Source organism: Psammomys obesus, unplaced genomic scaffold (genome assembly GCF_907164565.1).
Source record: "Psammomys obesus unplaced genomic scaffold, mPsaObe1.curated_primary_1811, whole genome shotgun sequence".
Taxonomy (NCBI): Eukaryota; Metazoa; Chordata; class Mammalia; order Rodentia; family Muridae; genus Psammomys; species Psammomys obesus.
Genome location: NW_026593545.1, coordinates 1 through 16187, shown reverse-complemented (window position 1 = coordinate 16187; position 16187 = coordinate 1). Strand labels below are relative to the sequence as shown.

Genomic DNA, 16187 nt, shown 5'->3' with positions numbered 1-16187 from the left:
CTTTCCTGTGTGTAGAAGTTTCCCGGCAAATTGTGCCCCTTCCCCCCCTGAGAAACTCTCAAGGGCAAGAACTGTGCCCTTGTGGGTTTGGTACAACAGTCAGTACAGTGCTTGACATGGGGCCGGTGCTCAGCAGGGGCTGGGACCACACATGACCTGACTTGGAAATAAGCTCTGAGAGACTCTCAGAAGGGGCAAGCCTCGAAAAGCCTCAAAAATGGAAAACTTGACATAAAAGTATGAATTATATATTATTGAGTTCTTATGTAAAAGCATAGACATATTAAAAAAATTAAAATGAAGATCAATTTGGTAATTATTACAAAGAAAACCCTGTGGAATTACATATGAGAAACTTCTATACTTTGTACCATAATTCATATAATGTGTTTGACTATCTAAAAGATTCTGTACACTTCCCTAGGTAAAGCCTAGGGAAAAAGCACGTAACACAAAACACAAGTTAATAAGAAACACAGTGGCCAGCCTAACAATACACACTCTTCCAAGCATCGATTAATGAGCACAATTCTCTCCTCACAGCAGGAAGTGACAAGGAAGTTAGTCCTCACCTCTCAAAAGTCAGTCAGTCTTACAGGGTCACTTCTCACAAAGAGCAACCAATAGTTCATCAAAACTCAGGGAGGATGGTAGACTATGGGCCCACCCAGGGGAGAGTGACAAAAAGAATCATGAACTGAAAATGGAACTGAAGCTACAGATGCCCAAGGACTGAACAGACAGCCACGAGCACGAGGCCTCCCGCCAGGGATGGGGCAGCAGCACCCACCTCAATGATCTCCGTCTGAGCATGCTTCGTCCAGAATGCCTGTGGAGGGGTGGTGACACTCACAGCCACAAAACTATTTGGTTTTCGATCTAGCGATGGAGTGTGCAGCTCACTGCAAGCTACAGAATCAAGACGGGAGGAAGAAGAATCCTTTTGGATAGAGTTCTAGTTAGTTCACTGCTCTAAACCCCCCCCCCCCAAAAAAAAAAAAACCAACAACCTGAAACAGTCCTAGAGACACCATGGTCACACTGTCGGTAAGAGGGGGATTATAAAAACCTGTCTTCTCATTCTTTTTCCCTCCTCCCTCCTCACAGTATGGAGGGCGTCCGTGGAGTGAAGCCTGAACTAGGTGGCCTTCTGGCTCACAGAGTGGACTCCAGAGCCAGCAGCCTCCACAAGCTCCCAGGCCACACCATGCATCTGCATATGGTGACGGCTGTGGCTAAGGAGCCTGGAGATCCTGTGGACCCGGCGTCCCAGCGGGCAGGTGCTACAATAAGAGTAAAATTCCACGGTAAAACCAAGCTCTTTCTAAAAGAGGCCAACACTCCTTTATAACGCATGTCAAATCTAGCATTTCTGAAATGCTTCTTCTTAGAACTAAACACTGGAGCATTTCAATTAGACAAATCTGTCTTACTCTGACCTCAAAACATCTCAAGTGTGAAGTAAGTCTACCACACAATTACCCAGTCACTGCCCTGGCTCCCACATGTCCCTTGACGGAAAAACACTGAAAGGGGAGCAAAGGCCCGGCACTACACTCTAATGCCACCCACAACAGACATTTCCTTACGAAGACAGGGCTGCTCGTGCAGAGGAGCCAGGTTCCCTTCTCAGCACCCCCATGCTGGGTGTGCCTGAACCCCAATCCAGGGAATGCTCTGGCCTCTAATTGTAGCGCCTTCCGTTAACCGTGCCCCGTCACACACATGTTCCCAGGCCCTTTTACACTGTTGGCTGCGCTGTCACGGACTCCTCCTGGCCTGGGAGTCTCGGTTTTTTACCCCTGTGACTTTCTACCTGGAATCACCTCTGTGCTCCTGAGCAGCAGTCCACAGCACTGCTGAGACTGTGCGGCCGGGGAGGGGCTGGCGCTTCCCTTCAGTTTGTGCAGTCTGGAAACCCTTCACCGCACTTGAATGATTGAAGAGTATTTTCTCTAGGTGGTTATTTTCTAAGACCTTTAAATATATTGTCTCAGGGTTTCTATTTTTTCCTGCTATAAAACTGACAGTCTAATTACTGCTATGTTGAACACTGTGTGTGTGTGTGTGTGCGTGTGTGTGTGTGTGTGTGTGTGTGTGTGTGTTTCTCTTCAGAAACTGGTCAGGTAATGATAGTTTTCCTAAGCATGGGCTACGTAAGGTCTCTTTGGTTTTGCAGAATATATAACTCTAGGTTAGCTGCCTTTTTAAGAATTTGCAATGTTATTTTCATCTAGAAGCACATGAGTTTTCTCTTTTCCTGGGAGTTTGGATGTTTCAGGAGACAAGCTACTTGGTCACACTGGGTCCTTGGGCAGCCCTTGTACCAGGGAAAGACTTTGTGCCTGCTGCTCCTCTTCCCATCTCTCCTGTCTCTGATCTCTCAGCCACCAAAGGTTACAATGCTACATGTTGTCTCACCTTTCACTCAAAAATCTGTTCCCTTATTAATTTTGAGCTGGGGCCATTCCTTCATGACTTACGAACTCAACCTGCAGCAGAGTACCTTTGGCTTCTCAGTGTTTTTATGAAGCTAATTCATCACCCCAAGCTGTACAACCATTATAGTTGTCTACTTCCTTAATACGGCCACATTTCAAAAGAAAAAAATCTATACCCACCAGCAACCACATATCATTCCTCGTCTCCAACCTCCAGAACCCACTAAGCTCATTCTGTGTAGACTCGCCTCTTCTGGACATTTCACGGGATAGGAGTGTGCAGTGTGCACTGTGGCTGTCTTCTCCCATGTGCCCGCTCTTCCAGCCTCCCTAATGCTGCGGTACCAGTGCTTTGAGTAACTACTGAATGAACACATCACACACTGTTCATCCACTGGTGGGTATTTTGATTGCTTCTACCTCTTGGTTACTACAAATAATGTTGAAAACACTTGTGAAGTAGTTTTTGTTGAACATATGTCCTCGTCTATTTTTAATGATGTTGCCTAATATATTATTCTAGGTTGGCTGCCTTTCTAAGAATTTGCAGCGTTACCCTACTGCTTTTGAATGTCATCCTGCTTTCTTCCTCTCTTCTTCTTCCCTCTTCCTATCCTCCAATATTTTTAAGCCATGGTCTAAATATAAAGCTCATAGTTTGTTGCTTTTTAAATTCTGTCCTTGACTTTCACCATTTTAATTAGGATGAATCCAGGTGTGGCTGTCTCTGGAGCTTATCTGAGCTCTGAAAGGGACATTTAGCAAGTTTTATCATGATGACATTTCAGAACGTGGGAAATAAAATGAAGATATTAAAATCATCCAGATGGAGCTGGAGAGATGGCTCAGGAGTTAAGAGTGTTTGCTGCTCTATACGACTGCTAGAATTCAGGTCCTAGCACCCAAGTCTGGCTCCTCTCAAACGTCAGAATCTCCAGCTCCAAGCGATAGGGCTCCATCTTCTGGCCTCCACAGGCGCGCGCGCGCGCGCGCGCGCACACACACACACACACAGGTACACATGGATATATTGGATATATGCACATATATCACACTGAGCCTGACTACCAATCGACTGAGCAGCCATTCCAGGAGCCACACATGGCAGAGGCCATTCCTGCGCAGTCAGCAACAACAATAACAACAGTGGCAGCAACAAAAATCCCTGGGGAGGAAGAGTCTGATTTCCAAAGCTGGTACATCACGTGTTGAAAGCATCTCATCTTTAACTAGAATTTATGAACCGTGAAAAATATGACACACAAGAGAAACGCTGCTCATATGTGGAAGAATTTAAAAACTAAAAAACAGTCAACAGTACCTGTCCCTGAGCAGTCATGACCTACTAAAAAACTACGTAAAATATGAGGAAAATGTCTTGTTAAACAGAGACTATCGGTGAAGGAACTGAAATCATAAAACTAGCCATGTAGAGAATATTCAAAAGTACAATAACGGAACCGAAACAATCATTAAGAGGGGCTCAACCGTGGGCAGACCAATAAAAGAAAAAAAGAAGAGTTGGCATACTTGGGAAATGTCAGCTAAGACTACTTAGTCTGAAGAACAGAAAGAAATAAAAAGAAGAAAAATAATTTCCAAGAGCCCTGGAGATCATGTTCGCCAACACAGGTTTAATCAGAGTTCTGGAAGGAGAGGGGAAAAAGAACATTTGACAAAACGATGGCCAGGCACACTCCAGACTTGATGGAAAACAAGATGCCTTGAGAGGTATTTTTAACTAGACTCGCATTCTTCAGTTCTACAGGATTTCTTGTTTATTTTTAAACTTCCTCTTTGCATTCGCTTTTTCATTTACTCTTAAATGATGGCACTCTGGACTGTCCGGCTCGCTCCTGTTCCCTATGCTGCCTGCTAAGACAGTTTCGTAGATATCTTCCAGGCTTTCCTGATTTGGTAAGTTTCATCTGTTGTTTTAAACTTTAAGACTGTCCTGTGTTCTACAGCTGCTCTTTCTAAACAATACCCTGTCAGGGAACACATACAGGTACATCCTCCTCACAGGTCTGAGTCACTATTTCTCTGGTGTTTTCCACGCCTGCGACACCCGCTCCATCCAAACACCCTTGCTTCACGCTGTAGGCCTAGCACACGAGGATGCTGGTCTTTCATTTCTTTTGCTTTCTTCTAAATCACTTTTGAGATACAAATTTCTTGTGGCACACAACCATTTTAAGCTCAATGAGTGTTGTAAGTTCCTCCCACTGTTGAGCTGAGAACACTTCCACCCACCATCCCCACAGGTAAAAGGAACCCGGGCCCGAACTCTTGCTTCTTCCCTCCTTTGCCCTCATCTTCCTTCTGCTAGGTACATACTCCACTCAGGTGACACTTCCCTAAACAATGTACATCCTCTCCCTCCAAAGAGACAAGTGACTCTGGTACCAGATGAAAGTGTGGGCAGCTGTGCAGACACCGAGTTGTGACTGCTGGAGCTCACTCAGCCTGCTATGTGCCTTCCTGATACTTCATTCTTTAAACATGGACATTTGCCCCCACAAAAAGATTGGCTCCCAAGTGTCCACTGCAACTTTGTTTGTAAGAGTCTCCACTGAACACAACTCAGACTGCCACCCACAGGCAGCTTCATCATGGAGGAGCAGTCAGTTATGAGAAGCAGCCTCTGAGGCCCTGCATCTCCTCAGAAACAGCTCAGCAGTGTGCTGACAGCAGGTTTGGAGACAGACTGACAGGAACAACAACCAGGAGAGGGTACTTACCTAAGCTGAATTCTAAAATGGGCTCGTCTGGGTCTTGGATATTTCCTGTTAGAAGAGAAATGACAGAAAACATCACTGTAAATGAATCTTCCCCAGAATTTAGACTACATTTGTTTCATGCAAAAATAGAAACAAGAAGCTGGGTGTGGTGGCACATGCCTGTAATCCCAGCACTCAGGGAGGCAGAGGCAGGCAGATCTCTGTGAGTTCGAGGCCAGCCTGGTCTACAAAGTGAGTCCAGGACAACTGAAAGGTACACAGAGAAACCTTGTCTTGAAAAACCAAAAAAAAAAAAAAAAAAAAAAAAATCCAAAAAAAACATAGAAACAAGAAACACTAATTCCTCTAGCCCACCCCAAAATATTATAGTAGTTTAGAAAGTCTGGGAAAAAAAAAATCTCAGACCCCTTTCCATTCTGTTTACAGGATGCTCACCCAAGCTGGGAAGAAATGATCAGTTTTACCAGACCAGTTCCCAGGAGCTCCAGCTGTCCCTTCTGCGTCCCACCCCAGCCGGAGGACACCACACCAGGACAGCCTCTCTTAGAGGCCTGGTCGCCGGCTGCCCCTGGCCTTTGCAACCCGGTTACAGCACGGAGCCTGCATCCTTCCTGTTCATGGCATATATCTAGTACACACCTGAGAAGCTCACCTGCCAGAGAGAGGCCCACCATGTCAGCCGCCACGTCGATGGTGGAAGCCCGCTGCACCGCACGGGCCCTGGCACCATGGCGAGGGCTGTGCTCTCTTGCTGTCATGATGTCATTGGTGAGGATATGCAGTTTGGTCCTGGGGCACGCCTCACCCAATTCCCCAGTGACAGCTTTGCCCTGGACTCCTAAGACGCCAGTAGCCCTGAGAGGTGGGAGCAAACGCTGGTAAGAGGGTGACAGTGGAGCAACTGTGTCCCCATGGAAAGAGAGCAGGGCCTAACCCCAGCAAGAAGCTGAAGCCATCTTGTGACAGTGTGGAACTGGGCTAGGATGTCTGACACCTTCTGCCCTCTTCCTCCTCCCCACTCCTCGGCACGGTGTACCCAGGCGACCCTCTTCTACCAGAATGGACCACGTTACACGAGTCTCACTGCAAGCAGAACGAAAGGCCTTCACAGTTTTCTTGCCCCTCTCTAGCCCTCTCCTAACAGCAAGTCCCACAGAACCTTTCCACTCCCTATCAGCTCCCACAGCGCCTCTGCTGGAAGGACAATGATGGGCAGAGCTCTGCTGCCCGGGACACTGCCCATCTTCCAGGCAGAACAAGCCAAGTCTTGAAGCTCCAGCCTGACTTTCTCTCCCTTCAGCTACCAAGCTCTCAAGACTTTTCCATAGTGTCAAGAGACGATCTACCCTTAACCATAGGGGAAGATGCTGGGGTGAAGAGCTGAGAGAGAACGCCACTGCGGCCGAGTCAGCATGAAGCTGCCCTGGCACAGCACAGAGCTCCCACTATGCCTCAGGTTCAACAGCAAGAAGGGAGTCCTAGTTTGTCCAACCCCATCTACCAGCCCTGCTGGTTCTAGAAGGGACCAGCCTTCATAATTAGGATAACTAATGGAGCCATCATCTCAGGAAGAGAACCCCCTCAAAGGAATCCATAGACCCAAACACAACCTCCTCCTGCCTACACCGGAAGACCTGGGCTACTGCTCAAGTCAGTTCATACCATCTGTTGCCCACACCAAAAGACCCGGGCTACTGCTCAAGTCAATTTATACCACCTCCTGCCCACACTGGAAGACCCGGGCTACTGCTCAGGTCTGTTTGAGAAGTGACTTACCAGACATGCTTGCCTTCGGACCACGTGGCATTGCTTCATAGAAGGACAGCCAAATCCTTCATCTAGAGACAGAAAAGTAACTTGATGAGCACAGCAGGCATCATTTCCTGAGAGCATGCTACCCAGAACGGTAGGAAGTCAACAGTTGGTCGCATCTAATATTTCACTCAAGGAATGAGAAAGGCCCCTGCACTCCAAGGATTGTCAGTCAGAGAGTGTGGGCCTCCCCTCAAAGTCCAAGAGGGAGTGTGGGTAGAGAAAGTGAGGCCCACTCACCAAGCACAGAGCCCAGGAGGGGCTGCAGCTCAACTCTGAGCTCTGCTCTCTGGTGTCTAAGAAGAGGCTAGCGGCACCGTCTCACCAACTACAGTGAGAGCCAAACACATATTAGTGGGAGGGGCTCGTGCGCTCCACTGAGCTCCCACTTTGCCGCCACTGCTTGGTGAGCAGGTGCTGCCTGTAGACTGGACCACTTAGGCCAGGAACTGCTGTGAGCCAGTATGGCAGGTGTCAGGGGCCCAGCTCACAAACCTGGTGAGAATCAGAGGACAGCAGGGAACGGCACTGAGGCTCTGGACTGACTCATAGTCTTCTGCAGGCAGGGCTTATAGCTGCCCCCTAGGGTGCCCAAAGATCTCTGCCCTATAAGCCCTAGCCAGCAGCACTATGGACTGGATGGAGAGCCACTCTAGAAATTACTGAAAGGAAGAAGTTACTCATTGATCTGCTGTTACCAAGAGACACACAAGTAATAACCCATTTGCAATGCAAATACTGAAACTTAGAAAGCACCGAAACTCCTCCAAGGCTGGGCAGGGCTCGTCACAGCCCAGAGCCAGAGGGAGAGAGAGGCTCGGTTGAGGAATTGGCCATGTTGGACTATGGGCAAGGGCATGGAATAGTGATGGATAACTGACCCAGCCCACTCACGGCAGGCAGTGCCATCTCCCCCTCCCCCACCCCGCACTGCCTCAGAGCTGTCAGCCTGAAGAAAGCAGTCATCGACCATGAGTGCACTTGTTTCTCTCTCCCTTCCCTGCTGACGGGAGGTAGTCAATGGACTGCTCAAGCTCCTGCTTTGACTGTCTGCACCCAGCCGAGAATGTGATGACCTTTGAACTGTAAGCCAAGTAAGGCCTTTCGTCTCTAAGTTGCTTTTTTGTCAATGTGTGTGTCACAGCAACAGAAATGAAACTGGAAAACTACTAAAACTATACAATAATGCTGGCAGGAATGAACAGAACTCATTGATGAGGCAAGCATCAAGGAGAAGGAATTCATAAAAGAAAAGTATGTATGGTAAATATTTTGAAAAACTTAAATTCCAGCACAGTAACACTAAATCGAACTATTCCACCTAAATTAGTTCTCCAAGGATGCCCAACTGATCTTCTAAATTATGAACTGCTGGCAGGCCTGGGCCCTTCTATCCTGTAGATAACATTTTAGAGTGATACAAAGTTTCAGAATACAATTTATTAAATTTTGTAAACAAAAACTTCTTGCCAAGCATTTCAAACATGGAAAAGCCTCATGCACAAAACTGCTTACTGTAAAAACTGAAGACGAAAAACAATCTAAGTGCCCAGCTACAGTATGTTTTAGAACATCATGAGATACCAAAATGACTAAAAAAAATCCAGAAGTCACTCACAATACAAATTGAGGCCATGAGGCCCAGAACAACCACTTAAAAAGCTACAGTGATAAGGACAGATAGAGCCGAGAGCTGGCAAGGATGGAGGACAATTGGACCCAGTGCTGTGTGGGGTAGGAATGGCATGGTTCCTCTGGACAGTTGGCAGTCCCTACCCAAGCTGCACACATGACTTAGCTGGTGACCCATCTGCACGAGATAGAATTCTGAATGCAACTGCTAACAGAAATGCACATTTGTGTAAGTACACACACACACAGTCACACCATGAGACTGTTCAGTGCAGTGACAGTCATTGAGGACAATGGAAATGGTCATCATCTGTAAAATGCGCAGAGCAAAACAGATGAATCACTGGGAAAGACAACCATACAGACCCCAAAGGGACAGCCCACTGGCGTGAGGTGCAGGCAGGGGCCAAAGAATCCATTTTGTCAAGAGAAGGGCATCACGCCGGGTGTCCACTGCAGAGGTGTGAGTTGCTCCTGGCCTCCGAGAATGGCCTGTTCTTGGCTGGGGTGCAGATTCCCTGAGTGCCCTGAGTGTCAACCCACTGAGCAGTACAGGAGTGGGCTCTGCGCCTCAGTGAGATGTGTACTCAATGCTTTCACAACGGTCACAGGCGTGGCACACGCTCCTGCCAGGTCTGCTCCACCTGCTCTCTAGTCGCAACAACAACAACAAAAAAAATAGGACACAAGCCTGCAAAGGCTGTGACAAGATGGCCGTCGGGCCTGGGAACTGTTTTCAGGGAACTCTTTCTGTCTTCTATACTGTCATGTTTGTATGTTCACAAGGCTGCATTAAAGTCTGGCTATGAGCTAGCACGCAGAAGGAGTGCCTCTCTTGCCCCTCGCTTCAGTGTAATCTCGGTATCCCATGCCCTGCCTTGCTGCCTTTCTCTCACCATAATGGTGAAGACGCAAGTGAGCCCTTCCCCTGGGACAGAAGCAATGTGCCACCAACAAACAGCCTGCCTAAACCCTGACATCTTCCACACACAGCTGACCACCCACCCTCTTTCCTGTCTCCTCCGGCCTACTCCACCTGCCCACTTGTCTCTGAGGAGGTAGTTGGTGTCATTTACACTGGGGGTTCTCTGAAGATTAAAATTCTCAGAAAGGGATATTTACATACTAATTTTATACTAGTTCATAGGTCACATATTTTAGGTCAATGACTTTGACAGCTACTTCTCTTCTATTTGGGGGCACTTAATTATAATCTACAATTTAAATCAGACCCAGAACGCAAGGCAATTTGTACTTGATTTCCCTCCTTGGACTCATTAATTTAAGATAATTCACCAAGGATTTCTAAATTCCCAGTGTCCCCAATTTCTCTCCCAGTTCTGTTTGAAGACTGGAGTTCATCGAGAAGAAGAAAAACTGCACTTAAATCAGGAAGAGTGAAAACTGTGGGGAGGGGCTTACGGAACTGGAAGCAAGCAAGAGCTTGTGGAACTGCCTCCTTTCGCTACTCTACAGAGGACAGGCCCTTCTGACAGGAGAGGCTCTATAGCACCAGTGTCCTGAACCCCAAGGAGGGCCAGGGGCCATGACCGCTGAATGCAGAAATTCGGAAAGCATCAGGTTCTTACAGGAAACAAATGGAATGGAAGAGACGGCAAGGCACCTCAGAAGCTTCTGAAGTCTTGGAAAGGCCTGCCTTCCCTTCCCCTCACTGAAACTAAAGAGTCTCAGGCTGAGAAGGGGCTCAGGAGCCCCCATACCTCAGTAGCCTCTTGGAGGCTATGGGCTGGAGCTGGAGGAGGAGGAGCCGCAAGAGCTGTTCTGGCCCATCTTAACACTGGCATCTTTCTAAAACTAAGCTCATGAAAATGGGGGCAGGGAGTAACCTACACAGGTGCATCCTCTCAGAAATCACAGGGAAGTAAAAGACATGTGAAGCAAAAAGGAAGAAGGCACAAATACAAATGGAACCCTTCTGCCCAGCCCAGCCCTATCGCTGACATGACTGCACACGGCATCAGCCTTCCCCATGCCACTCTCTCCACACACATGGGAGGGAAAGTAGCACGAAAGACGTGAGTCAGAGTGAGTAAGCAGGCCCCGAGGGAGAACCTACTTTAGAAGATGGAAAAAGAGGAATTTTCTCCTAAAACCCCAAATCCAGAACAGCTGAAACTCACAGATCACTGTGGCATCAGCTCTCACTGGCACCAAAACTTCCTGTAATAACCAAGGAGTTGGTGTCCTGAAGCCTTGATGTTGACTCCTGAATGAAATGTCCTCCTGAATACTACCTTTCACAGGGGAAACAGTCTGGATGACAGGCCAGCATCGGAGAACAGTTGCAGGGTGTCAGGAAAATGTTTCCTGGGGATTTATTATAAGATCCCATCCAAAGCTCACAAGCTGGCAAGCATATAGGTGACCCCAAACAGCTACCCTGGAAAGTCCTAACCCAGCATGGAAGACGGCTTCCTCATAGCCACACGGATAGAGAGAGCCGCTCTCAACCTCCCCTAGCCCATGTGCTCTAGAAGGTGTAGGAACTTCCATCCCATCCCCCCAACCCCTGCCATCCTCCCTACCCCTCTGCAATTAGGGCAGAACTGCACCCAGATGTCTAGGGGCAGTGGCTGGAGACTCCTCCGCTGCAGTGATGGCCTCCGCCAACAACTGCCCGGTGACGACAGCCATTCACGGTAGAAGTCCTGCCTGTTTTGCTCAGAGGACCAACTTCTCTAGTACTCAGTGTAATGCTTGACTCGGGGCAGCCATGCTACAAAGCAGCTCTGCATGGCTAGTACTTAAAAAACAGGGAGGGAAGTGCTTTACAAGTCAAGCACAAGCAAAAGTAAGAGCTAACAACGTCCAGCCCTTCTCATCCCTGGGCACAAACAACTTCACCCCAACACCACACACACACACACACACACACACACACACACACACACACACACTCATTTGTTGTCATTCAATTATTTACCTCCTGCTTCCCACTTCCTGTTTTCTGCTAATAACAATAAATAAATAATGATGGTAATGGCTCAGCACCATGTAAGTAGCATGCCTTGTAAGTATAATAAATATGATAATTCATATAATGTGGTGTCTAAACCCAGATACAAATGTATATCCCCTATTCAGGAGGTCAGTCACTTAAAGGACCCTCCAAAACTCATGTACTGAGACTCAGTGGCCACTGGATGGTACTACCAGGTGGCTCTTTAGATGACAGGTGCCTCGCTCCGTCCTCAGAGAGAGGACGGTCCTGACAAGGGGCTAAGTGTGACTAACTTTACATTTGTATTCCAGTGTGAAGGCACAAGAAGGCTCTCCCTGGATACCAAGCGCAGGCCCCCCAACTTGTAATTCAGAACGAAGGAAATAACGTTTATGAATTACCACTAGGTATTTGGTTGGTTATGCTAAGCTCTAAGTCTGACAGGCCTCAGAAAAGCCTGGCTGTTCCTTTAAACTGGGCAGGAGTTCTTGAAGGGCAGCACTAGTACTGGCTGCTTCAGCTTTCTTTCCTCACTCCACCCCTCAAGTTTCCGTCTCAGCCAATGGTACCCCCTCCCTTCTCAGCCTCCAGACACAGAACAGTGTATATAACCCTTCTCCTCTCACGCCCTTGTCAGTCCATCACAGCTTCAACCTGCTCAGCAAATCAAGCCCCAGGACTTGAACCCCCGCCCCCGTCTGTTCTGTCCACAGAGGCAACAGCAAATGCTGTGCACCTTCCTGCAGCCGCCTTTACAAACACTCTACCTGGCACAGCTTTTGGCCTGGCCACTCCATGCTGGGGGCTGGTCTGGCACTATGCATTAAAATTCTAAATTATGGCCCCCAAGATCTGATTGCTTGGAGTCTCCCGTACTCCAAGCGATGTTGTGTAAGCTTTGCTCACCAATATTCTCTGGCTGGTTAAATAAAGTTGCTGATAGCCTATAGCTGGGCAGAAGAGAAGTTCGTGAAGCTTACGTTCCTGGGCATGAGGTCAGATGGGGGACCATGAGGTAGGAGGAGAAACTGGGGAGGAAGGAAGTCACCATAGAGCAGTATAGACTGTGAGCACATGGCCATGAGGGCTGGCCCCATGGAACAAAAGGAGCCAAACAGAACAATTATGGCAAGTAACTTGGGGTGTGTAGCTGGGAAATAGCAAAATAGCTTAGAGGGTTGCTATCTGCCCAGTTATGGTGCTTTAAAGCTTTTATAAATCTAAAAAGTCTCTGTCTCCACAACCACCCTATGGCTGCTCTTCGAATCACAGCAGACCTCCATGAGAATGCCCTCAGGGACAACTCAGATAAGAACTGCACCCAGTCCATTGTGTCCTCTTCAAACTGTGACCCTCCAGGAGATTTTACATAGGAAGCAGCTTGAAAATAAGATGCCTTAGGGAAAGTGCATTTAAATCATTTATGCCGAGCAGGCATTGTGGCATGATTTCAGAGCAGCCTGAAATCCCAGCTACTCTGGAAGCTGAAGCAGGAAGATGGAGTTTGAGGCCAGCTGGGTCTAGAGAGTGAGTCTGTTGCCAGTTAAGACAACTTAGTAAGACCCTATTTCAAAATAAAAGTAAATTAAGGGCTAGGAATACATGCTGAAGTTAAACACTTGCTAGTATGTGCAAAGCTCTGAGATCAAACCACTGAATGGAAATGACTAAAGTATGTGCTGAGCAATACAGGCCCCAGGCCCCAGGCCCCAGGCCCCAGGCCCCAGTCTGGGTGCCTGTAGGTATGTCAATACTGACCTGTGATGTTGGAGGAGTGCCAGGGCAGATGTGAGTTGGTGAAGAGTCCTCTGGCTTACCCCACTGTAAGCCAACTATTAAACCTCACACTCCAGACACTTTTTAAACACCTCCACTTTCTTGTTTCTGTATCTCATGCTATTTCTTTCCTAGAAATTGGCAGTCATTGAGAAGTTGAGGGTCCTTTATGAATCATGCCTTGGGGATGCAAAGATGGACACACAGGCTTCATCAGGAGTGAAGTCACAAGACATGAAAACCAAACAAAGCAAAAGCAAACTCACAGAAGATGGGTATAATTTGAGGCCAGGCTGGTGTTGGACAAACATGTGAAACCCTCCCCGCCTGAAGGGCCAGTCTGCTCCTTTCCAGGCAGAGCGCCCCATCCTCTGGGTGCCAGCACCAGGGATTATGGAGGCTGCTTCTGGGGCTAATCAGCAGTGTTCTTACACCATCTCCATTCATTTGCACCCACTAAGCTCCATCTGTCCTTCATTGCCACATACGCTTCCCAGTACTGGAAAGATAATGGACGCACTGTGTAGGACCTATTGTGCATTGTCGGGGCTTCGTAGAGACAATGCCCACAACTGTGTGTGCTGTTCCCTCTCCAAATGTCAATGACTCTGAGAAGTCTCACTTCTTTCACTATTGTTAGCCCAGCCACTTGAACTTCACACAATTAGCTGAAGGTTTCCTGGCACCTTGTCGGGTAAAACCTTAATGCCATACGACTTTCCATATAGGCATACTAAAATAGAAACCATCCAGTACTAATTTTTGTGAACTCTCACACAGCAGTTGAGACATGAGGTAGCTAAGAGCCACGGTGAAGAGGACAGTGACTTCTCTGTGACGCCCTACCAGCTATCTCTGAGTGAGGGCCACCAACCAGTGACAAAGGCAGACCCACCCATCCAAGCATGTTCTCAAGCTGGGTTCCAGGAGACACAGCTGGAGGGCTTTAGAGCATGGGCCTACCCCAGTTCCTCTGTGGTGGGGGAGGGTGCTCTGCAAGCCAACAGCCAGCCAAGTATGCCCATTCTCGGCCGGAAGAGCTTCCTCTTCCTCCTCTTCTTTCAACAAGGCCAGGAAGTCTGCCTTGGTGACAGCTGAGAGCTGGACTCCAGACAGACATCAGGCTAGCCTCTATCCCAAGCTCCGCCTCTCCTCTTCCCCAAGGATGAGGCGTGTCCACATCTGTTCCTGCCTCCCACGGCAGCAGTGCAAGAGGGGACATCCTCCTGGGCATCAGCCCATGCCCAGCACAATGCCCCTTGCAGCTGTCCTAACAGTTTCCCATGCAGCCCGTATCACCCATTCTCTAGGGGTTCAGTGATGGAGGGGTCATGATGATGACATCTGAGCCCTTTTACCTGCAGTTCAGCTGCTGGGGTTTCAGGTGCGCACACCCAGTTATGGTTTGAAAATAAGAAGTTCCAGAGATAATTCATCCGCTTGAAATTGCATGTCACTGTGATAAGCATGATGGACTCTCACACTGGCCTACTGTCCAGTCACAACGTGAATCATGTCTTTGTCTCATGTCCCTGTCATCACAATGTATACACTGCCTTCCTGCCAGTCACTCGGTGGCCCTCTCAATGGTGGGAGCCACACCACGGTATCACAGCCTTTGTGTTCACGTAATTCTTATCCTGCTTAATACGGTCATTGTTTACTACAACACAGCAATTATTCTGTCTTATTATTGGTTACTGCTACTTTGCCGGATTTATGAAATTTTATCACAAGTATGTGTGTCTAGGAAAAACCATGGTATATAAGGTTTGGTGCTATCCATAGTTTCAAGTGCCCACAAGGGTTTTACATTGGAAGACTGTATTCCTAAAGAGAAGAGAGAACCACTGGCTCACGGCCGGGCACTGCCCTGCAGGGTGCAGACCCAAGCTGGGTGAGCTTGGGCAGAAGGGCGCCTCCGTCATAAAGCTAGGACACTTCTGAGAACTCTGGAGCAGAGGCACCGCTACTGTGGCCTAAAACCGACAGTGCAGGTGGCCTCCTCAGGTCCCCGCTGCGTATCCCAGCCAGTCACCCTCTCTGCAGATGTGCTACCTGCATGACAGGTCATAAGGCAATCCCAACTCTCGACTGTCCAGTGCCAGCCCCCAGAGACCCTGGCTGCACTTCCCAGGGAAGGGAGACCCTGGGCTCAACCGGAGCCAGGTGACTCCTGGCCGGAGGGCTGGGATCAAATGGCAGAACCTGGAACTCCCATATGAACCATCGGCTTATTTGTAGGCAAGTTTGGGCCAGGGTCGGGGGCACCTAGAGACTCATCTGAAGTAAGAGTCTCTTTGCTCTGACCTTAAAGAAAAAAAGCCAAATAACTCCAAGACCCAAGTTCAGCTTTCCAATCTGAAAAGCTGCTAAGTGAGCAGAGCAGAGGGACAGGCCATGGCTACATCTCCCTCAACTGTGAACTGCCAGTCAGAGAATCCCAAACAGCTTGCTCTGCAGCATATTGCTTGTATTTGGTTTCAGTGTTTGAGTAAAAATCAATATGGTCACATAGCAAAATAAAACAATCTGCTATTTAAAGAGGCAGCCCTGAAAATGCTGGTCCCTCCCACCTCAACACTCTTCTACTTGAATGGGCTGGAGCCGCTGCAGTGGCAAACTCAGACCTGTGACTCCCTTCTGCTGAGAACAGCCGTTACTCCTTCCTCCTTCTGCTTATAGCCTTGTGCTGCTCCAGGGCTCAGTGAGTGCTCCCACCAATGCAGGTACATGACCTCCAGGGCTCAATGAGTGCTCCTGCCAATGCAGGTACATGACCTCCAGAGCTTAATGAGTGCTCCTGCCAATGCAGGTACATGA

At 48.3% G+C, this 16187-nt stretch overlaps 1 protein-coding gene across 1 annotated transcript; it reads right to left on the bottom strand.

Annotated features, from left to right (window-relative positions):
* Window positions 1–790: 790 nt before the first annotated feature.
* LOC129684165 (inositol polyphosphate-4-phosphatase type I A-like) lies at window positions 791–7022 on the bottom strand (the record flags this gene model as incomplete). The annotated part of the gene is made up of 4 exons (XM_055617241.1): window positions 6959–7022; window positions 5835–6037; window positions 5183–5227; window positions 791–909 (listed from the first exon to the last, which is right to left on the bottom strand). Coding segments are annotated over exons 2-4 (270 nt in total), but the record flags the coding sequence as incomplete, so codon positions are not given.
* Between the last annotated feature and the right edge of the window lie 9165 nt (window positions 7023–16187).